Below are 23,765 nucleotides of genomic sequence, written 5' to 3'. Positions count from 1 at the left end.
AAAAAAAAAAAAAAAAAAAAAAAAAAAAAAAAAAAAAAAAAAAAAAAAAAAAAAAAAAAAAAGTTTTAAAGAAAAATATTCACTAATGTGGACCTAATTTTAATAATACCACATTAAGCTGATTTATTAATTTATATATTTAAGGATTAAATTAGAAAAATAGTCTTAAAATTTTATTATTATTTTAAAAATGGGATTTAAATTAAATATAGAGGCGATAATAATAATAATAAAAAATTAAACAAAATTATTATAATAAAACCAGAATTTAATTTGATTTAATTTAAAAAGAAAAAAAAAAAGAAATAAATGCAAAACTAAATTTAGAAAGTAGAAAACTAGGGCACCCAAAATGAGAAGGCTCTCCAACCAGTGGGTTCAAAGGAGAGAGAGAGAGGGGAAGAGAGAGAGAGGGTTGATTTCTTCCATTTTTTTTATTTTATTATAAAAGTTTCACACACAACAAAATGGATTTCCATTGGAATTTGTACAGTGGGCCCCACTCTATTTTCTCTTTTTTTCTTTCTCTCTCTTAAAATGTTGTGGGTGTGGAGAGTGGACCCCACACACGCACACAACTGTTACACGTGTCGCGTTATGATTCTGAGTTCAGTTCACACGCGTCGGTCATTTAACGGTTCCAGTTACACTTCGCATCAGCATCAGGTGATCATCCGCTGCGTCACTCTCCCTCCAACTCCGCTCGAATCAAGCCATAATTCCAGGCTTCCAAAAGACAACAATACCCCTCTTTCAACGACGTGGTCATATTCTATTGGCTTTCTAGTAAGTGTTTACATATTCCCGCCCGCACTTGATCATACCCAACTCTCTTTCTCACTCCTCCGTTTAAAACATCACCTTCGCCTGTTTCGTGCACCATTTTTGAGTAACTGCAACAAACCCATTTCCTTCTTCTTCTTCTTCTTCTTCTTCTTCGTCTTCTTCTTCCAAAACAGAATCTCACAGTGATCGGAGGAAACTGGACGATGGAGAGCACCGACTCGTCGGCGGGACCACAGCAGCCGAACTTACCGCCGGGGTTCCGATTTCACCCGACGGACGAAGAGCTCGTGGTTCACTATCTCAAGAAGAAAGCCAACTCTGTGCCCTTGCCGGTCGCCATAATCGCCGAGGTCGATCTCTACAAGTTCGATCCATGGGAGCTTCCAGGTACGATCTTCAATTTTTCATAATTAATTTTCAGAACCTTAGGTGTTGTTGTTGTTGTAATTAGTAATTAATTTTGTGATGATTTTATCAGCGAAAGCTACTTTTGGAGAACAGGAATGGTACTTCTTCAGTCCAAGGGAAAGGAAGTACCCGAAAGGAGCGCGGCCGAATCGAGCCGCAACGTCCGGGTACTGGAAGGCGACAGGGACGGATAAGCCGGTGTTGGCCTCGGGTGGAAGCAACCAGAAAGTAGGGGTGAAGAAGGCGCTGGTGTTCTATGGGGGAAAACCGCCTAAAGGAATCAAAACCAATTGGATTATGCACGAATATAGGTTGGCTGATAACAAGCCCAGTATCAATAGGCCTCCTGGCTATGATTTGGCCAACAAGAAGAACTCCTTGAAGGTAATTCAATAACATAACATTGATTGAATTGATGGAATCATGATTTTGAGTGTTTTTTTTTTTTTTTTTTTTGTGCGTTTTTTGGTTAGCTGGATGATTGGGTACTGTGCCGAATATACAAGAAAAACAATTCGCATAGGGGAATGGATCAAGAGAGGGAAGATTCGATGGATGAAATTATGATAGGATCAATACCCCAATCGTTGAGGCTAAATGATGAGTACCCAAAATTGGGTATCAATTACGCCACGTTCCTTCATCAAAATGATCAAAACCTGCTTCAAGGAATAGTGGGCGCCAACAACAACGATGGTGGACTTACCAATTCAAAGCGCCTACCCTCATCACTCTTCTGGACCCAACAACAAGAACAAGAACAACAAGACCAAGACCATTCAGACATTTCCTCAAACAAGAGATTGCATTTCGAAAACACTACCGATGGGGCTTCCACCTCTGTCACAACCACACATAGTACCGACAATAATCCCCAAAATTCCACCTCCTCATTCGCCACTCTACTCAACAACCTCCCACAAACCCCGCCCCTGCACCACCAGGCTCACACCGTCCTCGGTTCCATAGGAGACGGGCTTTTCCGCTCGACTTACCAAGTCCCAGGTGCGAATTGGTACTCGTAAACAATTCAACTCAACCCAATCCAATTCCATCCGATAACGATTTAGATTTTAGGAGAATATTATTTTGTTTGGTAGTAGGTAAAAAAAAAAAAAAACAATTCTCTCTCTATCTCTCACTCCAATTTCAAAACTGAGGCCATAGATGCTTTCTACATAAGAATAGATTCTATACCCATTTGAAAGAAGGTTAGTGTATACACATACTTTTTTTTTTTCTTTGGTTTGAAATAGAATAGTGGTAAAACCCTTTTGTACAGAGTAGTTAATTATGAACACTATGATTATATAAACATATATATATATATATTATGAACTCTGAATGTACTGCTCTGCTTCTGTAGAACTTTAAATTTGATGAAAATTTTATAATTTCATTGTTCTTTTCATTGTGTTTCTGTAGAATCACGGGCAGATGTATGAAGGATTTAGGGTTATTCATTTGAAACCCTTATGGGGTCTTTCTTCTTCTTCAGGAAACTTAAACAGTAATTATATCATTTATATTTCAAGCTAATCACCAATAAAATCATCATATATATATATATTGGAAGGTTTGATTTGTATGGAAATATCCATTTGAATAAAGATCTTATTGTTGAATATCAATTTTAAGTTACTTTTTAAATTTCAAACTAGAGGTGGGTGTGGAAGGAATTAATTTCATATATGAAAACTACATTTACTTTTTAAAATATTTCTTTTGCAAAGTAAAATAAAATAATTAGAAAAGTGTAAGTCACTGGTAGCAGATATTGTCTATTTTGACTCGTATCCTCGTCTAATAATTTTAAAATGTGTTTGTTAAGAAGAAATTTTCACACTCTTATAAAGAATATTTTCGTTCCTTTCTCCAATTGACGTGACATTTGGATGAATAGATAAGCATGAATTTTTAAACGGGTATTACTTATTTAATTTAAAAATGGGAAGATATGGGTATGGGTGAACTTAATTAAAATGGAAAATAAAAAAAGAAAGTAAATCCTAAATAAGGAAAATAGCATTAAGTAGATATTTGAGTGTGGTCGTGATTTTCTTACATTGCATTGACAAGCCAACTTGGTTTTATTTTTCTTTAACATTATTCTTTAAAAAATTAAATAAATAAAAAAAGAATGAATATGGCTAAATGGGACCATTCACACAATTATCCAATATAGGAATCGTTATCTTAAAACTACCCCATATTTAATACCTCTTTTTAATTGCATTCCATTGTGAGGAAAGCGTACAAAACTACTTTACAAAGGTTTGAATTATTAGTGACTAATTATGGATTATATATGAAATTAAATTAAGTAAGTGATTAATACTTCCACTCTAACCCTACCCCATCTCAATTAATCAATTAATTACCCCTCATCATAATTCTCTCTCTTTTTTTTTTTTTTTTTACCGTATGAAATTTGTTTGCTCTAAATTGCATTCTTTTTTTAATGTATAGTTTTTTATAAAATTTTAGTGTATTCTTATGACAATATTTATGAACACAATATTTAGGAAAGGAAAGGACGTATGACGACTCCTCACCTGACCTTTCAAACTTTATAGATATATCGATATCGAAAGAAAGGGAAACCTATGTCTATTGAAGTAAATTTCAACGTTGTTATTAATTTAGAAGAGAGGGAGATTGTCCAAATAGATCAACACATGTCGAGATCAATAAGTCAAAGATTGACTAAAGAAGATCAACAACTGTGGAGTTAAAAGGTTCTTTATCGAGCCGTCAAATTAAGTACAAATTCAGGAGAAACGATCATAGGGGAATAATCGAGATTGAAAAAATTTAGAGGCTACCTAACTAGGAAACAAATGAAACTCGAACTGAGTTATGTCCCAAAATCCAAATGGGTCAGATTTAAGCCACACTATTGACCACGATCCAAAGCTAGACTCTTGTTCAATGGGGCGTGCCAAATGCATACCCTGGCTCGAGGGGTCATTTTGATCTGATTAATTCTCAAACCCAAATTCGAGATCCCGAAACCTTGAGCTTGCTATATTCACAATCTATTTAACCTATGTAGAGTTGACGTGAAAGATACCACACCAGTGTACAGTTTTCATCATTTTAAGGATATTTTTAATATTTTAAAATTTCAACGTTATTATTAATCTGAGTGTTGTTTATTTATTAAAGTTTATAATTTTCAATGGCATTATTGAAATTTTTTGAAGAAGTTATTTTCTATAATTTACTTTTTTTTTTTGAAAAAAAATTATAATTTCAGTTTCAGATAAGCTTTCTTCTACGGATGAGGCGCGCCAAGGCCTCTCTGCAGCTACCAACTTCCTTTCATGGCGTTCCCTTTATCTTCGGCCGTTTTCTCTCGCCGGTTATCTCTCTCTGCCGCCCCTCACACTACGAGATGCAGCTTTCTTCATACACATTGCACAGTTCGATTTACCCGGTCATCTGGAAGCTCGATTCTCCCGAAACTCTCCTCCGCGTCTGCTAAGAACTCATCACTGGTTGGTCCCCGATTCACTGTAAAAGTGTTTATTTCTTGTAAATTTCGTAATGTCAGTTCAATTTTCCTGTTTAATTGGTTGCACGGAAAGTATCTTCAAATTTCTCTTTTGTTTCAATGAGTTTAGTCCCCAAACTTGGCGAGAAATGTATAGGGATTTTTGAAGCAAATAGAACTTATTCTAATGGAATTATGTTCGAAGCTTCGAATGAAAGTGATAGAAATCTACTGAATGTGCCACCTCTATTGGCATTTTGGTGATTCTCTTTTACTTGGTGCTCTTCAATTTCTGAATAGAGAGTTTCAGTGATGCAGGAATCAATGGACCAGCATAAGTTTCTCCGACAGTCATGTATTTCAGGTTTTGAACATGGAAAGAGGGAATTTGGGAAGTTAATTGCTATGATCCTCATATGTATCCAAATTTCTTCCCCATTGCCCTTGCTGAATTGGGACATTCAATCAATTCATCCTGCGATGGCAGTACTTTATTCACCTGACACCAAGGTCCCAAGAACAGGAGAACTTGCATTAAGGAGAGCAATTCCTGCAAACACGAGCATGAAGGCGATACAGGTTGTTGCTGAGATTCTAGCATGTACATTTTTTTTTATGGTGATCATTAATTGTTTTGCCACACTGTTTTTCCTTCTAGGACTCTTTAGAAGAGATATCATATTTGCTAAGGATTCCGCAAAGGAAGCCTTATGGAACCATGGAGGGTAATGTGAAGAAAGCTCTCAAGGTAACATATAACCCTGCTTCTTCATTCATGTAACTAATCAGTGTTTAATTACTTGATTAGTGTTTGATTGCTGGCTGTTTTTAATTCCTCCAGTCTGCGTCTTATTTTCTTCTCCACGTATTTGTCTTTTACCTTTCCCCATGATTGATTCTTCTGCTTCCAAGGAGTATTCTTCTCAGGTTTTTCTTCTTTCTAACACCTGTAATCTTGTTTCAATTCGCCTGGATGCATCCAATTTTGTGATGTAGAAGCTTCAAATGACCTCGATTTTGAAAGGCTCATAAGCTTATTGATTCATTGATGGATCAAATTCATAAACCGGATGCTCTTTTACTGTCCTTATCGTCTTTGATCCCATCACCAATGACTTCTGAATCGGCGTCCTTTCTTTCTGCCATTCCTTGTTCAAATCCTGTTTATGAGGATTGGATTGCGAAGGATCATATTCTAGAGATGGTTATCAATGCTACACTTTCTCCGGCTGCTCTCGCAAATATTGTGGCTGTGAGACTTCTATGGATTAAGCACTATTGTTACTCTATCCACAAAAGGCACTACGGTTATATTCAGGCTCTTATTTCGCAGCTGAAGCTTCAGTTTGAAATGATAGATTTTGGAATTTTAAGATACTTTCTTGGGCTTAAGATTTCTTATACTAGGATGATATTTCTCATAAGAATGGTATTGTTGTGCATCAAGCAAAGATTACTAGGGATGTTTTGAAGCGTTTTCACACGCTTAGTGCTGAGTCTTGTGCGACTCCTCTTGTTTTAGCAGCAGCTTCTTACTGGGGTGCTCTTTGTTCTGCTGAGGATGCTAAAAACGATCGAGTTCCTATTGGTGCCCTTCATTACTTAACCTTCAGTAGGCCTCATATATCGTTTTGTGTTAGTAAACTTTCTCAGTATATGCACACTACTTCTGATTCTCATTTAGTTGCTGCTAAGAGGATATTGAGATATCTCTCAGGGCTATTGGTCTTGGTTTACTGTTTCATCGAGGGTACTTTGATTTTCTTTGTCTCCATGCTTATTCTGATTCAGCCTGGGCTGGTGATTCTCTTGATAGACATTCCACGTCTGGTTACCTTATGGACAAAGCATGCTGGAATGACCCATATTGTTCTGTGGAGATAGTCTTCACTTTTAGAAGCGAAGAGTAAGCAACGTGACCACGTCGCTGGGGATGCTGGAGATGTCGGAGCCATCAGGTGCCAAAGCCTAGGCATGAGTTGTTATAGATGGTATCAGAGCGATACCTCACCTTCTAAGATGTGTTTCGTCAATGAACCAATGCGGATGCTGGTGGGCATGTGACTGACTCCCAAGTAAAGGAGGAGTACATGAATGTACCGAGGCCACAACCGAATGAGAGCGATCCTGAAGATAGAATGACTACGAAAGGCTTAAAAAGAATTGAAAGTCACTACCTATATCAACAAGGTGCACCTTTTTTTTGTGACTCAATTATAGGAACTCCATGGTTAAGCATAATTTGCTTGGAGTAATTCTATGTTGGGTGACCTCCTATGAATTTTCCTAGGATACATGTGAGTGTGAAAAAACCATGCTGGAAGGACTCGTGTTGGCCTATGAGAATAGTCTTCACTCTTAGAAGCGAAAAGTAACGTGACCATGTCGCAGGAGATGTAGGATAATGTTAGGGCTATCAGGTGTGTCGAATTTTGATCCAAATTTTGGGCAGTGAGCCATTACAATTAGGATGTTAGAGCTACCATATATTACTACAGATCATCAACTTACCGATTTTTTGACTAAAGCTCATACCAATTTTTTCCTTCAGCTCTGTGGTCCAATTTCATGACTCTTCGTGCATGTGTTTGAGGGAGGATAGTAACTAATCAGTGATTAATTATTGAGTCATTTTTAATTGTTGTTCTTTTTGCATTGTTGCCTGTAAATAGGGTTGTACATTCTTTATTCATTAAATGAGAAGAACTCTCTCTTTTTGAGAGATTATCGCATGTAGTACAGTAGTTTAACTTGAATCAGAAGATAATTTCTGGTAAAAATATTGTGTCGTTCTTTCCTTGACCATGAGGTTAAGTTTACTTTTATTTTTGTTTGTGTTTTCCTTCCTCGTTTAGATCTATTTATCAGTTGGAGCGGTAACACATTCTAAACTTCTTATTTGACTTGTTTATGTTTGCCTATTGCAGCTGGCAATTGATGAGAAAGACTTGATTTTGGGAAGTATACCATCAGAGTTGAAGGAAAAAGGTTCATCGTTATACACAACTCTAACTGAAGGCAAGGTACATAAGAGCAGCGCTCCATTTGACTTGGAAACCTGCTGTACATCTCCATTATAATGCTGATTGAAATTAAGGAAGAAGATTATAACAAGCCCTTGATCTAAGAAGTATGGTTGAAACATATAAGATGCACGTGATATTTAATGGACCTCAAAATGATGCTTTTGTCTTTCGAAAAAAGAGAATAGATAATGAAATAGACATGCGTAGTTACACACAGTATAAAATGAACATTTCATCATTAGTTTTTATTTATTCTTTTAAAGCAGCAAATGTTTTAACAATATCCTCAATGTCATCACGTGGCAGCAAACTTTAAAAAAAATCATATTAAGAAATTAACCTCTTGTCAGTATGAAAGTCTGCTGCCTGTGTTTAGTGGTTATTGAAGACAATACTTACAATAAAATGAAGTTTCAATGCTTCATAAAATTTGATCATAGCGATTTTAACTCTTTTGAGTAGTTTCTCTAGCAGTAAAATCTTTCGTAGGTCAGAACTTAAAGTCTTATAATTAGAATTTGGAATGATAAATAGGTCTTTTGGCTAACTGTGCCGGAAAACAGTGTTGTGGGGGTGATTTTATGGCGGATAGAATAGTAATACGAATTGAAGTACTGTAATATTGCAATCGAGACTTCATATAAAATTTGTGTCCCAGTTTATTTTTCATCGATGAATTTTACCATTTTTCTCTCTTTCACATAATCTACTCATGATTAGGTTTTGGTTAATTTTATTGGGTAATTCAGAAGCTAGATGAACATTTAACATTTCTTTGGTTCTCAGGGTGGACTGCAAACTCTCCTCCAAAGCATTAAGGATAATGACCCAGATAAAGTGTCTGTAGGACTTGCATCATCACTTGATACTGTTGCAGAGTTGGAATTGTTGCAGGTTAGCATGTTAAACCACTTAAAGAACTACCCACAGCTTGACATGGGGAAGAGTTGGAGTTGTATGACCTAGAAACAATGTTATCTGCTTACGTTTTTTCTTTTTATGGTATAATAGGGTTCTTATCCTATTTTTCCTTAACATTCTTGTCCCACAGGCCCCTGGATTGTCATTTTTATTGCCTGAGCAATACTTGAAATATCCAAGGTCAGTAATTATTCCCATCAATACTGCATTTCCTGTTTGAATGGCGCCCTCGCACCCATATTTCATTTCTTATCACTCTCCGACTGCGAGGACTAAGAATTAGCTCGAAACATCCATCATAGTCATTATCCTCAAGATGCATTCAAGTGCTTTAGTTTAGCAATTCAACCATATTTCCTTATTCAGTATGTGAAGATGCATGTGATGTATGACAAATAGATAGGAGAAAGAGAGACTAAGAATATGGACGTTGTGACTCAACTAATATTCAAAATTCTACTCATTCAAGACTAAACTAGGATTTTCATCCTAAGCCTTTATGTATGGGTATCCATCCCTAAACCAAACTTGGTTAGATTCTGTGTCACAAGGGCAACGCTAAAATTGCTATGATCCTAAAAATTCTGCTATCCTAGTTAAGATATTGTTATTCATATAATTCAAATTAAATACAATATGCATTTATCTTAGTTCGACAAATGTATACATGTAACTCCTCCAATGGCTTTCGCATTAGGGTGACTCCTTATTTCATGAGTTATTACTTTTTAATTTTTATCATCGTGAAGAATGATATAAAGACTCATATAGTTTGGAATGCAGAAAACGTCATAATACATTGATTCATGATTGGGTCCATATTCGTATTTTTTTACTTTTCTGTTAGTTTTCCTCCAGATTTACAAAAGATAAGTGAGATTAGCTATTGGAGTTCTATTTTCATTTTGGATAAATGGATTTATTCTAATGTTACCTCAGATTAGTGTATTATTAACTTTGAGATTATGCTTCATGTGACATATGCTATATAGACGACTTCCGTTAATTTATTATGGAAATGTATTGAACGTTCTCCATAGTTTTGAGAGTCAAGTATCAATGTCTCATAGTGATTTGTAGGTTGACAGGGAGAGGAACTGTTGAATTTACCATTGAGAAAGGAGATGGTTCAGCTTTTTCCCCACAAGCAGGTGGTGAATCTAGCAATACAGCTACAATTCAGGTTTGTTGAACCTTGATTACTTTGGACGTCGTCATTGGTAATTCTCAGAAAAAATTTGTATTTAATTCACAATATATATTTTCTCTCTGACTCGAACTCGTTGGCCTTGACTTGTGATCATCGATCTTTTACATAAAGACAATAGTAGGATCAAGTGATACTGATATTATTACCCTCGTTTCCAGGTTGTAGTGGATGGATTTTCAGCACCATTGACAGCTGGGAATTTTGCAAAACTGGTAAGGTAGTTGAGTGTCAGCCCCACTTAAGCTTAATTGAAGGACGTCTTTACACTGCTTTTTAATTTTCATTTATGAGTTAGGTACTTCATCTTGGGAATAACATGAATCACGGATCTCCAGGATGGTATGATATTGTACACTTTGAGCATAAGCTCTCATGGCTTTCCTTACTTATAAACCCATGATCATTCTCTAATATTAGTGAAGCTCTCATGGCTTTCCTTACTTATAAACCCATGATCATTCTCTAATATTAGTGAAGCTCTCCTGGCTTTCCTTACTTATAAACCCATGATCATTCTCTAATATTAGCCACGGTGGGACTCCCTCCCAACAATCCTCAACAATCCAACAATCCTCAACAATCCTCCCCTCGAACAAAGTACATTATAGAGTCTCTCCTGAGGCCTATAGAGCCATCAAACAGCCTCCTCTTAATCGAGCCACGACTCTTTCTCTAGAGCTCTCGAACAAAGTACGCCCTTTGTTCGACACTCTAGTCACTTTTGACTACACCTTCGAGGCTCACAATTCTTTGTTTGACATTTGAGAATTCTATTGACATGTCTAAGTTTAAGGTACGACACCGATGTCATGTAAGGAATCACGGATCTCCACAATGGTATTATATTGTTCACTTTGAGCATATGCTCTCATGGTTTTGCTTTAGGCTTTCCCAAAACATCTTATACCAATGAATATGTATTTCCTTACTTATAAACTCATGATCATTCCCTAATATTAGCCAATTGGGACTCCCTCCCAACAATCCTCAACACTTCACATATGACACGAGTAACATAACAAGTTTAAATAAAGAAAACTGTACGGCTAACTTGAAAAAATACTGATCGTGCATGGGAATTCAGTATATCTTCCATGTTTTTCGCTGAATTGCAGGTAATTGATGGAGCTTATAATGGAACAAAACTCAGCTGTACAAGTCAAGCTGTTCTTTCTGAAAATAGTCTTGATAACAACAAAGGCTATAGCATTCCCTTGGAAATAAAGCCGTCAGGACAATTCGAACCCTTATACAAAACAACCCTTAGTGTGCAGGTTTAATCCTGTTCTCATTATCGACTTATAATTTATTTAAGAACTTTTCCGTTTCGTTTTTCTTATATTATTTTTCCCCTGACATGGAAGGATGGAGAATTGCCGGTCTTACCTCTGTCTGTGTATGGGGCAGTTGCCATGGCACATAATGAAGATTCAGAGGAATATTCTTCACCATATCAATTCTTCTTCTATCTGTATGATAAAAGAAATGTAAGTTTGGTACATTATTTTGTTTACATATTTTTGGAAGCAGTTCCTGGTTGAAACTGCTCATGAGTTTGCTATCTGGTTATGCAATTCATATTTCAGTCTGGCTTGGGAGGACTATCCTTTGATGAAGGGCAGTTTTCAGTTTTTGGGTAATAAATAATTTTACCACTGAACCTTCTCTCTTCTCTTCAACCTTTGAAGTTTCATTAATCTTTATACTCTCTTGTGTCTGGTAGATACACAACCGTTGGACGAGACATCCTTCCTCAGATTAAAACGGGAGACATAATTCGATCTGTGAAACTCGTGGAAGGTGGAGATCGCCTTATCCTACCGAACGAGAATTGATTCTTTTGTTCTTATCAAAACCAGATCTAGCAATTGATTCGTTTCATTTGTATTTGTTGGTAAAGTTTTGTTGCTTGTGATATCTTACCTGTACCATTATGTTACTTGCAACTTAATTCATTTACTTTCATCTTTTTGATATTCCTAAGAGTTGGTATTCCTCGGTGTAATGACACGCTTTTCTTACCCTATCCACTTTGGTGCTCTTCACAAGCCATATAACTCAGGTAGAACATGAAAAGATAGAATAGCACGGAGTGTATATAAAAATATTTAATAAGTATCACACTAGTAGGTTCTCAATCGTCTATAAATCATGTAGTGAAACTATATACGTGTCTTCGCTTTTAGAACTTTGGTAGATTATATATTAAAATATCATTTTCATAGATCATGGATCATTACCTTTATCATGGTTAAGACTCGATCAATTCAATTGTATTATAGGAGTCTTTATCTCTTGTTTAGTTATATCAACTCGTATGAGCTTATTGTAAACACAGAAATTTCATTTAGTTTCATATAATCGGGTTCATTTGAGATTATTTCAATATGCTCATTTGAGTTCAAGTATTGAGTTAGCTTATCCCAATCATTGAGTTCAAGTAATCCAGCTCATATGAACTTACTTCTATCATCATGTTTGTCTCAATTTGGATAATCTAAATAGCTAGCTCTTTACTATTTTCTACCGTCACTTCAAATCTCATGCGCACCCATATATGGGTGAGATGCAACTTTATAATCGTTCTAATTGATAGTACATATACGGATTCTGTCAATCTAGAAAGTTCATTATTAAAGATTAGTTGTCGACTCTCTAATAGTCTTCAAATAGTATAATAATCATAATGGTGAGTTACATTTCAAAACTATAATTAAAAAAAATATATTAAAAAAAATTTCATACAAAAATTAAGATTCAGAAGGGACAAAGACATGACAATCCAAATTTCCATCATAAATTGGTGCCACATAATTTCAGATTCTAATTTCAGTTAAAAAAAATTATTGAATCTCTTCTCCAATGATAACTTTTGAAACCGGTAAATAAAAAGTAAAAAATAATACTGTAAAATATTATAGAAACAATTGTATTTTTTTTATTTTTAAACCAAAAAAAGAAAAAAAATGAAATCCGATTATGGGCGTAATTCAAGAAGTGGAGTTTCCACACACCCATCACTAAGAGAGAAAATTGCAAAATTAAAAAAAAAAAAAAAAAAAAATCAAAAGAAGAAACACAACGAACACGTGGAATCCCTCGGTGCTTAGAATTTTAATTTCCAAATTTGGAATGAAAAAGAAAAAGAAATTAAATGGTTTATATGGATTTAAAGAATGATATTAATTTCATACAAGGTGCAGATATTAGGACTACATGTCGTATTCATCTTGAGCTATCGTGACCATGTCGTGGGCCCTTAGTTTTGGGCTTAAGTGGGCCCACTTATGGATGAACTTGTGGGCTTACATTTTCAGCCCCTAATTTCTGCTCAAACTCACTTGATTTCTATTTAGTTATTGATTTGTTTTATTTATTTATTTTATGATAAAACTTTTTTTTTTATCGGATCAATATTATCCACTCATGTATGTGTACGGTAATTGGCCGTCGGGATTCTTCTAGAAAATGATTCCCTACTTTACTATTATCGTACATCTGGTCAGCTACTAATTCTACACCTCCCATCATCAACGTCCATTGACAATCACACGGCAATTCAAATTCGATGACGCATTAAATCACTATACACCAGATCAGCACCCAAACAACCACGTTATATAGTCTCCTTCCTCTTATTCGTTACAACTCGGAGTAACATCGTCTGGCAACTCTGTTCCTCCCCGAGTCGTGATTTCATTCCCACGCGGCCATGGCTTCCGTCCACGCCATAGCTCCTCAGAGGTTCACTTCCTTCATTACAGAAAAGCGAGCCTGTCCACGCGCCGCTTCCAATTTCAACGCGTCGAAGCTTCCGCAGCGTTCGATTTTCTCAAGAAATGGGCGGAAGTTGAGTTGGGCGTTGAACTCGGCGGTGGAAGAGCTCGATGTTATCCCGGTGCAGAGCGCTGATTTCACCGACCAGCAAGAAGGAGTGGCGGTGAGCCGGGTGGAGAGGGAGAGCGTGGAGGGAGAGATGGGGAGTGCGGTAGGTGGATTCGGCGAGCTCTCGTTGGGAGGCGCTGGTGAAATTCAGGGGTTTTCTTCTTCTGGTGCTGTTGGAGATGGCGGTGTAACAGAGAGCGGGGAAAATGAGAAGGTCATAATTGATCGGATTATAAATGCGACCATTGTTCTTGCGGCGGGCTCTTATGCTATCACGAAGTTGCTCACCATCGATCAAGATTATTGGCATGTGAGTCATACTTTTCAATTGCTTCAATTCAATTGTTTTCTGTGTTTACTTGGGATAGAATGTTGGGGTTCAAATTGAATAGTTGGGGAACTGCTTTAAAGAAGGTAATCGCTAACTTGAATATACTGTCACTCTCAGATTGATAAATAAAAGACATAAACTATGCTATCTGTATTAGTTCAGCGGAGAGATTATGCTCAAAGTGGACGATATCGTACTATTATGGAGAGTCGTGATTTCTAATATGATATTGAACAAAGAAGGTGTAGTTAAAATGTGACTCATGTGTCAAACAAAGGGTGTACCTTCGAGGGCTCTAGAGAAACGAGTCGAGCCTCGATTAAGGGGAGGTTGTTCGAGGGCTACATTGACCTCAAGGAAGGCTCTATGGTATGCTTTGTTTTAGAAGAGGATTGTTGGTGGGATAGTCTCACATTGGCTAATTAAGAGGAAGATCACGAGTTTATAAGCAAAGAATACTATCTCCATTGGTATGAGGCTTTTTGAGGAAACCAAAAGTAAAGCCACGAGAGTTTATGCTCAAAGTGGACAATATCATATAATTGTGAAGAATCGTGATTCCTAACAACAACTACTCAGGAGTTCATTTATTTGCATTTTGAGAACGGAAAGTTATGTGGTGGTTATATGATATCTATACTAAGTTTGCTTTACTGAAAGCCAGGAATAAGTTGAACCTTTTCTGCTTCCACAAAAAAATGGAAAAGCTGTAATGAGTTTCATGATTTGGGAAGAAGAAATGCAACTTAAATTGCTGTAGAAAAGAAGTTGTAGAGTCACATTTTTTTTTTGGATCAATCACCAGGAAGCACCCAAAAGCACTCGCAAGCACTCTCTAACACGTTCTATATCTCAAAATCCTTAAAGATTAAGCTCCCGCATGTCATGGTCATTGCTATACAATAGTGATCCTAATAATTCCCCAAACCCCAGTAATTCGAGCTATTCGTGAAGAGGTTAAGAACACAATCCGAGTGTTTTTAGTCACTCAAGATGTTCAGCACTTGGACAATGGTCTAAATAAGTGCGTTGATGTGTAATCTTAGAGTAACTCGCGCTTCAAACATGTCATCTCTATACACCATTTTAATTATTTTTCCTTCCAACCTCTAGGGATGGACACTTTTTGAAATACTGAGATATGCCCCTCAACACAACTGGAGTGCTTATGAGGAAGCTCTTAAGACACACCCAGTTCTCGCTAAAATGGTGATTAGTGGAGTGGTGTACTCTCTTGGAGATTGGATTGCGCAGGTAAACTCATTCATACCATCAAATTTTTGCATCCCATAAAATATTCTCTTTGTATGCCCATGTAAATGATTTTTCTCATTTTTAAGTTTCTTCTCATAGTGTGTCGAAGGAAAACCTCTATTCGAATTTGATCGTACACGCATGTTCAGATCAGGCCTTGTTGGCTTTTCTCTTCATGGTTCCCTTTCCCACTACTACTATCATTTTTGTGAGGTATGTATGCCTTCTGAATTTTATTCCTTGTGTTTTGATTTCAAGATGTTTCCTTACCTTAACATGAACCTCAATTTGTTTGAGTTGTAGAAAAGTTTCAGTCTCATTACTTCCCGTTTAAGAAGAAATCATCTGTGTTGTGTTTTCCAGGGCCTTTTTCCTTTTCAAGATTGGTGGGTAGTTCCTGCTAAAGTAGCATTCGATCAAACGGCATGGTCAGCAGTTTGGAACAGCATTTATTTTGTGGTATTAGGATTCCTACGGCTCGAGTCCCCAGTTTCTATATTTAATGAACTAAGGGCGACATTTTGGCCTATGCTTACCGTAAGAGATTCTATTCTTTTCTTGAATCTTCACACTTCTATGAGTTAGTTGAAATAAGACATCCCATTGGGTTCCTGTTTCTTGTTCTAACTATTGTTGGGAAGTCATTTTCTGGTTTAGACTATCCCTTATCAATATGATTCATTTCTCGTCATACATTTTTCGTCTTCTGAACTTTCTCGTTCTTGGTTCTTTCGTATGTAGTAAGTTTAACATACGCACACTAGTTTTTTGGTCACCTTTCCCCTATGGTTGACCCTTGATTTAATTGTGAATTCAGTTTTTCATACATACGAAGAAACAAGCAATATCACGAGAGTTTGAATCTAACTTTTATTCACACCATAGCAACTATGAAAATCTCATTACCAGAAGTTTGAAGACTATCAGTGCTTTTCAATTGAATTTGATGTTGGTTTGAATGGACGTTCTTTTATTCTCTGAGTTTAATTTTGGATTTTTGTTTTATCCAGGCGGGTTGGAAACTTTGGCCATTTGCTCATCTTATCACATACGGTGTTGTTCCTGTAGAACAAAGACTCCTCTGGGTTGATTGTGTGGAGCTGATCTGGGTGACCATACTCTCCACGTAAGCATGTAGTAATATCATTGAGTTAGTCATTTAATGTTATGTTTTAATACATCTATTTAGGAGTGAGCATAATGCAAGTGAAATGGTGTGGAGCAACATACTTTCCTGTGAGCTAGTTGTCTCCTAACCTTTGCCAATTTATCTGATTGATAGTTATTCGAACGAGAAATCGGAGGCTAGAATCTCTGAGGTAGCTACAGATTCCGGTTCGGATTCTCTTTCGACAGATTCAACTCAGGTATTTTGGTCTTAGAACTCTTGATCGACCATTTTATCTAATATCCCTGACTGGACTAACCATTTCCGTTGTACTTTTCTTTGGTTTTATCTGGGCTAGTGACAGGAAAAACCATGAAATATGTGTTGTTCACTTCAACTCTGAGAATCTTAAGAGAAAGATTTACTCCGAGCGTCTAAGATCGGAAACGGTACAATGTATTATACGTATAAACATGATTCGAGCTGCAAATCTTGATTGTTGTACATTGTGTAGAAATCTCTGAACATTATTGTAGATGTCCACTTTACACGTTTTCTTTTTGCGTTTGATAGCTTTTCATCAACTGTATAAATATAGTGAAATATATAGAATCTTGTACTCCCATTGGCTCTTCAAGCCTTGTACATGGTGCCAACGATCAGCAGCTGCAGAAAGAAACTTCTTCTAAGTTCATTCACCATCAATTCTTTCAGAAAAAACTGCTGTGGGGTTAAGTGAGTTGAAGAAAAGAACCACCGTGGATTGGCTAAAAGGTACCAGCTACACTTTTGATCTTGTCTAGATTATAGTTGAAGCTTATGGTTTAAGATATTAGGTAAGCGCTAAAGGTTGTAGAATGAAGGGGTTAGTTTGCAACAACCAACTTAGTTTGCAAGAACAACTTGAGCCCTAGAGAGAGATTACAAGCAAATCGATCATTCACGAGTTATTCATAATTACAACTGGGTGAAAAGTCTGTTTTACTCCTGTAATTACATCTTTCACTTAAGTACCACTAATTCTCTAACGAACAATTTGTTTACGATCCAATCATAAACCAAGTACTTCTCGGGGGAGAACAATTCATCTACTCTCCTTATATGGAAGAGAGTGAATTCCATCTTATGATATTATGTTACCAACTCACTATTTGGTCAAGTCCCCAAAATGGCAGGCATATTGAATCGGCTAAAGAATTATTCTCACCCATGTAAATTAAAGCCATGTAAATTAAAGGACAAGCCCTCACAGGTAAGAGTTCATAACTTACTCAGGATTAAGAGTCGGATCATCATGTGAAATATTAATCTTCTCAATTAACAGATTTATAAACAGATATTAAATATTTCTTGGTCTAATCTTATACAAACTTATTGTATAGGATACCTCCATTTACATGTTCTTTGGATCAAATCATTTGTAACGATTACGAAGTGGGTCGTGGGTCGTGGGTCGTATGAATAGTGTTACTAGGATAAGACACCCAACCTTATCCATATACTATAGACTCTTTAGGTTATTACTTGAATATGATCCGTATGTTAACCACATAATGTTCAAGATTATATTAATAACTTTGAATTGTTATACTATAGATAACAATTAAATTAAAAATAAAATAATAAAAATTATAAAAAAATTGTTGTTAAAAAACTAAATAATTAATTACAATTAGAGGCTTTAGGGCATAAATCCCAACAATCTTCCACTTGCACTAAAGCTAGTGAGACATGTGTCCTAGGACATACTCTATACCCAATATGTTATTCCACTTGGCTTAGAGAAGATGAGACATGTCTCATAATCTTAGACATTCTAGATGACCCTCAAACACTTTAGCCTAGAGCGCCATTTTATATAAATCAAAATAATTATCATTAAAAGTCATCTTGGTCACGCCACAATCTTGAGTGAATTTTGGTGAGTATCAATAAATAGAAATTTGAAAAATAAAGATTCAATGAACAGTCAAGTTTATAAATTTGTACTTTAAATTTTTAATTTTACTGAATTAAATCCTAAACTTAGATAGTATTGGAAGTTTTCGAATTTTTATCAACTCTTCCAATCATTTAAAAATCTATATGGTGTAAACCAACTCTTATTATCTTATTATCTTTTATAGATATCATGATATATATATATATATATATATATATATATATATTCGTGCAAACCAACCATTAGATGGCTGCCAAACTAGGTTTGGTGGGTTAATTTAGGCTTTAATTTAGGTATGAATGAAGGTTTCTCATTTAGACTAAGTTTTACCTTTCATATATATATAAGTGATATGTTTTATTATATCGTAACTATTTTTAATGCGGATCCTAGAAGCAAATACAGATTTACATGTATTAACGAATTTTGTATATGAAAACGAAAAATTTAGGTCTATTACACATATTCCTCAAATCTGAAATATTGAGAATTTTGTATTAACTATATTTGTATGGATTAAGTCGGGTTGGAAAAATCTTTTGAATAAATCCGAAATCTTAGATTGATTGGGTGAAGGAATGAATTCTTCATCCACGTAGCGGAAGCATTGGGAACCGTTTTGATTTTTATTATGAATTAAAACAGAAGCAATAAATAGAAACTAAGAACTCAACCCTAGCTTGCAAGACTTTTTGAAGTATTCCAACCATGCAAACCTTCATCGTAATCAAAAAAAATTAATTAATTAATTAAAATTTAAATTTAAAAAAAAAAATTCCCCACTTTTCTTCACTAACTTCTCATCCCTTCCCATAATTATCTCTCCTTAACCCATCCTTATGCTAGAAAGTAAAGTTGCTACAAAAAGAAAAAGAAAAACAATAATTGTCAGATTTCCTTGAGAAAAAAGAAATGAGAATGGCCTTCTCCTCAATCCATCCTTATGCTAGAAAGTAACTGTTGCTGCAAAAAGAAAAAGAAAAACAATAATTGTTAGATTTACTTAGAAAAAAAGAAATGAGAATGGTCTCCACCCAGTTGAGATTGACCGAAGATTTACTTGAAGATAGATCTAATCAATAAGGTATATATTAAATCTTCATTCTCTTTTATCCTATTTTTTTTTAGAAATCACAACAATTATAGTTAGATATTCATTAAATTATTATAGTGGTCTAGCTTTGAGTTAGAAACTAGATCAATCATTTATACATTCTAGTAAATCAGGTCAGATCAATAATATTAGATTAAATTTTTATCAGTAACGAAATGAATAGATTAAAGATAGAATGACCAAGAAAACTTCTCATAGGAAACACTGATATAAGGAAAGATTTGGAAAAAGAGATCCACTATAAATTTGGAATGCATGAGAACAGAATTAAAAGACAACATATAAAAAAATAAGATTAGGGAATTAAAAACCACAAACGAGGGAAAGGTAAATACAGGGAGTAGTAAAGCTCAAAATAACTTGAAATAGATGTATCTACTTTCTTATATGAGAGTAACCATGAAAAATAAGATTTTTAATAAAAATATAATTATAGATATATAACATTTCAGACTTTTAACGATGGACCAATGTAAATTAGAGAAAATAATGTTGTAAAGTTCAAACCTGAAACTAATGTCATGGGCTCATATAAGTTGACTCGGATTTAAAAGGACGGAATCGAACTTTCATTAAAGATATATTTGTGACAACGATTTAAGCTAGCCAGCTAAGTGACCTTACTATCGACATGATTATATTTGCTATTGACACATGTCCCGTGGTTCTACACGTGTTATATATATTGATATGTGTGAATTTCTTGTGGATCGATATGTTTCTTATATGTTATGTATATGTTATAATATGTGAATTGTATGTTAATAATTACGGTACGATGTGTTCATGGATATGTTTGAGATAGGATACGAGAAGGATGCACAAAACGAAATGTAAAGATAGGAGTAAAATACGTTCATGAAACGTTAAGGTTCGGTTACATACCAAAGTGATATGGATAAGAAAGATTGATGGAAGAATACAATTAGGTTACGGATAGAAAGGGATAGGTTTGTGATAGATTGATAGAACGATAGCGTTAGGATTGATAAAACGATAGTGATAGGTTACGTTCTTGTGATGATATGACTAAGGTACGTTCACGTAATGATATGTCTGTGATAGATATAAGAACATTAAGGCTACGATAAGTTAGAAAACGGTACGACTACGAAGTGTTTATGTTATGACTTGTTTATGATATGATACATTATGATGTAATATGTCATGGTATGATGTGTATATGATGAAATGTTATGTTAAAAACATAGAACGTTATGTTAGGTCTCTTAAATTGTGTGTATACAGCAGGATATGAATGACATGAAATTACGATAAATGACATGAAATATAACCCCGTTAGAATTATGTATGATTTGAGAACTGAAGAATGAGAAATGATATGATATGAATGATGAACGATATCTGAAACGATATGAAAAATGATATGATATGTACATAATACTAGCGGGGTTGTATGAAAGGATAATGAAAATGTAGAAGTAGGGGGGACCTCATGCATTATGTGTGTTCATGCATCTGGGGGGATACCCTTATCTCATCATGAGGGTACGGACGCGTACATCCAATGGCAAGACAACAATCGTTATGCTTTGCATAGCGCTGCTGTGACGGTTACTAGTTTTAACGGGTCTCGGCATAAGGGGCTCCCAGAGTATGCCCATCGGATAAGAAAAGTGGCCCAGCGGTGTGCGAACTAGCTGGTGAGCCCATACTCGCACATATGGGATGTGTGTAGAGTATATGGTACACGTCCACGATTACCCGTTAGGACAGCACCGTAGGAAAAACGAAACGAAACATAGGTCCCATCATTTCATTGCATGTGATTGTTGCATTTAACCCCAATAGTGGAGTCACTTACTGAGTATTTCTTTAAATACTCAAGCCATGTGCTACTACATTTTTCAGGTTAAGGCAAGACATTCCTATACGGCTGACGACGGCATCGCAACTCGAGACCATGACACATGCATAGGGTAGTGGTGTTTATTTTCTTAGACTTAGGCTAGACTAGGATGTTTTTAACTTAAACTCTTATTAATTTTATTTAGTCTTTTGTTGTGTCGTTTTAAAGGTGTTTTCGAAACATGCAAGTCCATGGCTGTGTTTTAAGATAAAGGTTATGTTTTATGAAATTTTAATGAAGTTTTATGCATTCAATGTTTATGGTATGTATACAGTAGCGACCTTAAATTAAGTAGAAAATTTCGGGTCGTTACACTCTCTATGAGGTGCTACCTCTACATGGCTATCTAGGACTACATGGTATCTAACCTAGGGGCGTGCTGAATACCCCTACGCCCATATAGTCCCCCCTATGGGGCGCGCAACCCAACCCGTTCCCATGTAGCTAATGGGCTGTACGACGTGGGGACACATTTCACATGCGAAATGGCTAAGAGCAGTAAGGACTGATCAGGGACCCTTGGTCCTCCCACGAAGCTATAGATACCATTCTCACACTAGCAATCTATGAACACTGAGGTACCTTGTTGCCGTGGGAAACAACTAAGTTCCTAGGGGAAAGTAAAGTCTGGCTAGAGCGATATATGGCTCCTAACAGTAATCCCGTAAGCTTATCATAGAAATGGGCCCTAGCAATTAACAGAGTGTGCATGCAACCGTCTTCTAACATCATAATATATAATTTATGCAAACTAGGCATACCGGCTCAACGGGGCGATGACCTCCATCAAACACCTAGAGCACGAAGTTCGCGCTCAATGGGGCAAATTCATCCATCAAGCACCCAGAACACGGAATACACAATTCCAACATAAATTAAACGCATGCATACATACGACGGAAGCTTAAAGCATACAAGCAACACTCAGATAAATCACCCAATACACTCATAGCAATCAATCTGGCTACTATTTTACATGGAGAGCTCATCTCAAACAAAATTACTAGCATGCATGCAATCCAAGCGAATCCTACAAATATTTCTTCCTAAATATCGGGTGGTGACTTACCTAGTTGACGTGTGCCTTTTTGCTAGCGTTTCTTTGCCCGTGAGGTATCCAAAAATACTGATTTCTTTATATTAGGTCCCTATTCACGTAAAAACAGTATTAGAACTGGAAACGGGACAAAAATCGGGCAAACAGGCCAAAACGGCTGTTTCACGCGCGCTCACGCGCCAGTTGCAGGCCGCACGTGCGACAGCCCCTGCATAGTCGCGGGTAGGCCGGTCCGGTCCGGTGCGATTCGGCTCGGCTTTGCAGGCGACACGTGTCGTCGCCTCGCTGGAGCTGCGTTGCTCCAGCCGACAGTGGACGCGTGTCTAGCGCCTGTCACGCTGCCCACCGCCGCTCGCCGGCCGACCTCTTTTTTTTTTTTTTTTTTTTTTTTTTTTTTTTTTTTTTTTTTTTTTTTTTTTTTTTNNNTTTTTTTTTTTTTTTTTTTTTTTTTTTTTTTTTTTTTCTTTTTCTTCTCTGTCCTCTGCAATCCATAACACAGTCCCCTTTTCCAATTTTTATATCTTTCGATCCGTAAATCGGATCGATTTGATTTCTTTGGCAAAGTTCTAGATCGTGTTACGGGCTACGTCTTAGTATTTTTTTTGTAATTTTTTTCTTGACTACCGGACGAGTTAAGAGCGTCGGAAGTTCGCTCACCGTTCTCGGACGATTCTCGGATTTCTGCCTTCAAATTGAGGTTTCAGTCAAATTTCTTCAAAGATCCTGTAGAAAGTTGTTCCTAAATGAATAGATCAAAATTTTAGATCTTGATTCACAAAGGAAAACCATAGATCTGGGAAAACGTTCAAGATCTTACCTCGCGGGTTTTCCTGATTCCTTGATGGAAAATGGGACTCCGGCCACCCACATTCTCTTTTCCCTTCCAAGAAAGGCTCCTTGCATCATGATCTTGATCGGAGTAGACTCCGATGGTAGTTTTAGGTGAGTTTTCCGGCCGTTCATTCTTCCTCCTCTCTCTAGGTTCCCTCTCACACCTTTCTCTCACTATTTTTCTTTTGCACGACTCTTGGGTTTCATTTGGACGGCTTTAGTGGTTGGAGGGGCAAACTTACCTATTTGCTCCTCTCTCGACTTTTTCTTTTCTTTTTCTTTTTTTATTTCTATTTCTATTTCTATTTCTCTTTCTTCGGATATTACACTAAGTTATTACAGTTATAATATGAAGATGATAACTCTTGAAACGCCTCACATAGAACGTCAAAAGTTTTAATGTGAGGAGGTTATATAAAATTGTGTATGCTACATTTATAAAATAGACTTCGGTAAAAATAACATTTCTGTTTTCTTTGCTAAGTGTTGAGTTTTTTTTTTTTTTTTTTTTTTTTTTTTCAATTTT

At 36.1% G+C, this 23,765-nt stretch overlaps 3 protein-coding genes and 1 long non-coding RNA gene across 6 annotated transcripts; 3 read left to right on the top strand and 1 right to left on the bottom strand.

Moving 5' to 3' along the window:
- Positions 1-874: 874 nt before the first annotated feature.
- LOC111435927 (NAC transcription factor 56) lies at positions 875-2,532 on the top strand. The gene is made up of 3 exons (XM_023073536.1): positions 875-1,173; positions 1,265-1,578; positions 1,668-2,532. The coding sequence occupies exons 1-3, from the start codon at positions 990-992 to the stop codon at positions 2,217-2,219; spliced, it is 1,050 nt and encodes a 349-aa protein (XP_022929304.1). The 5' UTR covers positions 875-989; the 3' UTR covers positions 2,220-2,532.
- Positions 2,533-4,466: 1,934 nt separating this feature from the next.
- LOC111435926 (peptidyl-prolyl cis-trans isomerase CYP37, chloroplastic) lies at positions 4,467-11,868 on the top strand. 2 transcript variants are annotated; one of them, XM_023073534.1, is made up of 12 exons: positions 4,467-4,694; positions 5,009-5,269; positions 5,349-5,438; positions 7,618-7,713; positions 8,503-8,610; positions 8,768-8,817; positions 9,718-9,820; positions 10,006-10,059; positions 10,963-11,121; positions 11,212-11,334; positions 11,434-11,483; positions 11,571-11,868. In XM_023073534.1, exons 1-12 carry the CDS (start codon positions 4,521-4,523, stop codon positions 11,680-11,682), a joined length of 1,380 nt encoding a protein of 459 aa, XP_022929302.1. In that variant the 5' UTR covers positions 4,467-4,520; the 3' UTR covers positions 11,683-11,868. The 2 variants fall into 2 exon arrangements, with proteins under 2 accessions (XP_022929302.1, XP_022929303.1); XM_023073535.1 differs by having other exon boundaries at positions 4,564-4,694; positions 5,001-5,269.
- A 1,617-nt stretch (positions 11,869-13,485) lies between these two features.
- Positions 13,486-17,117, top strand: LOC111436049. Of its 2 annotated transcripts, none has more exons than XM_023073730.1 (7): positions 13,486-14,042; positions 15,177-15,317; positions 15,417-15,530; positions 15,681-15,854; positions 16,328-16,443; positions 16,600-16,684; positions 16,784-17,117. In XM_023073730.1, exons 1-7 carry the CDS (start codon positions 13,560-13,562, stop codon positions 16,784-16,786), a joined length of 1,116 nt encoding a protein of 371 aa, XP_022929498.1. In that variant the 5' UTR covers positions 13,486-13,559; the 3' UTR covers positions 16,787-17,117. The 2 variants fall into 2 exon arrangements, with proteins under 2 accessions (XP_022929498.1, XP_022929497.1); XM_023073729.1 differs by having other exon boundaries at positions 16,778-17,117.
- A 5,884-nt stretch (positions 17,118-23,001) lies between these two features.
- LOC111436030 lies at positions 23,002-23,434 on the bottom strand. The gene is made up of 2 exons (XR_002709174.1): positions 23,226-23,434; positions 23,002-23,147 (listed from the first exon to the last, which is right to left on the bottom strand). It is a non-coding gene; the product is annotated as an uncharacterized LOC111436030 (long non-coding RNA).
- Between the last annotated feature and the right edge of the window lie 331 nt (positions 23,435-23,765).

This window comes from Cucurbita moschata, unplaced genomic scaffold (assembly GCF_002738365.1).
Source record: "Cucurbita moschata cultivar Rifu unplaced genomic scaffold, Cmos_1.0 Cmo_Scf00051, whole genome shotgun sequence".
Taxonomy (NCBI): Eukaryota; Viridiplantae; Streptophyta; class Magnoliopsida; order Cucurbitales; family Cucurbitaceae; genus Cucurbita; species Cucurbita moschata.
The sequence above is the reverse complement of the archived record's forward strand: the minus strand, read 5'-3'. Positions and strand labels throughout refer to the sequence as shown.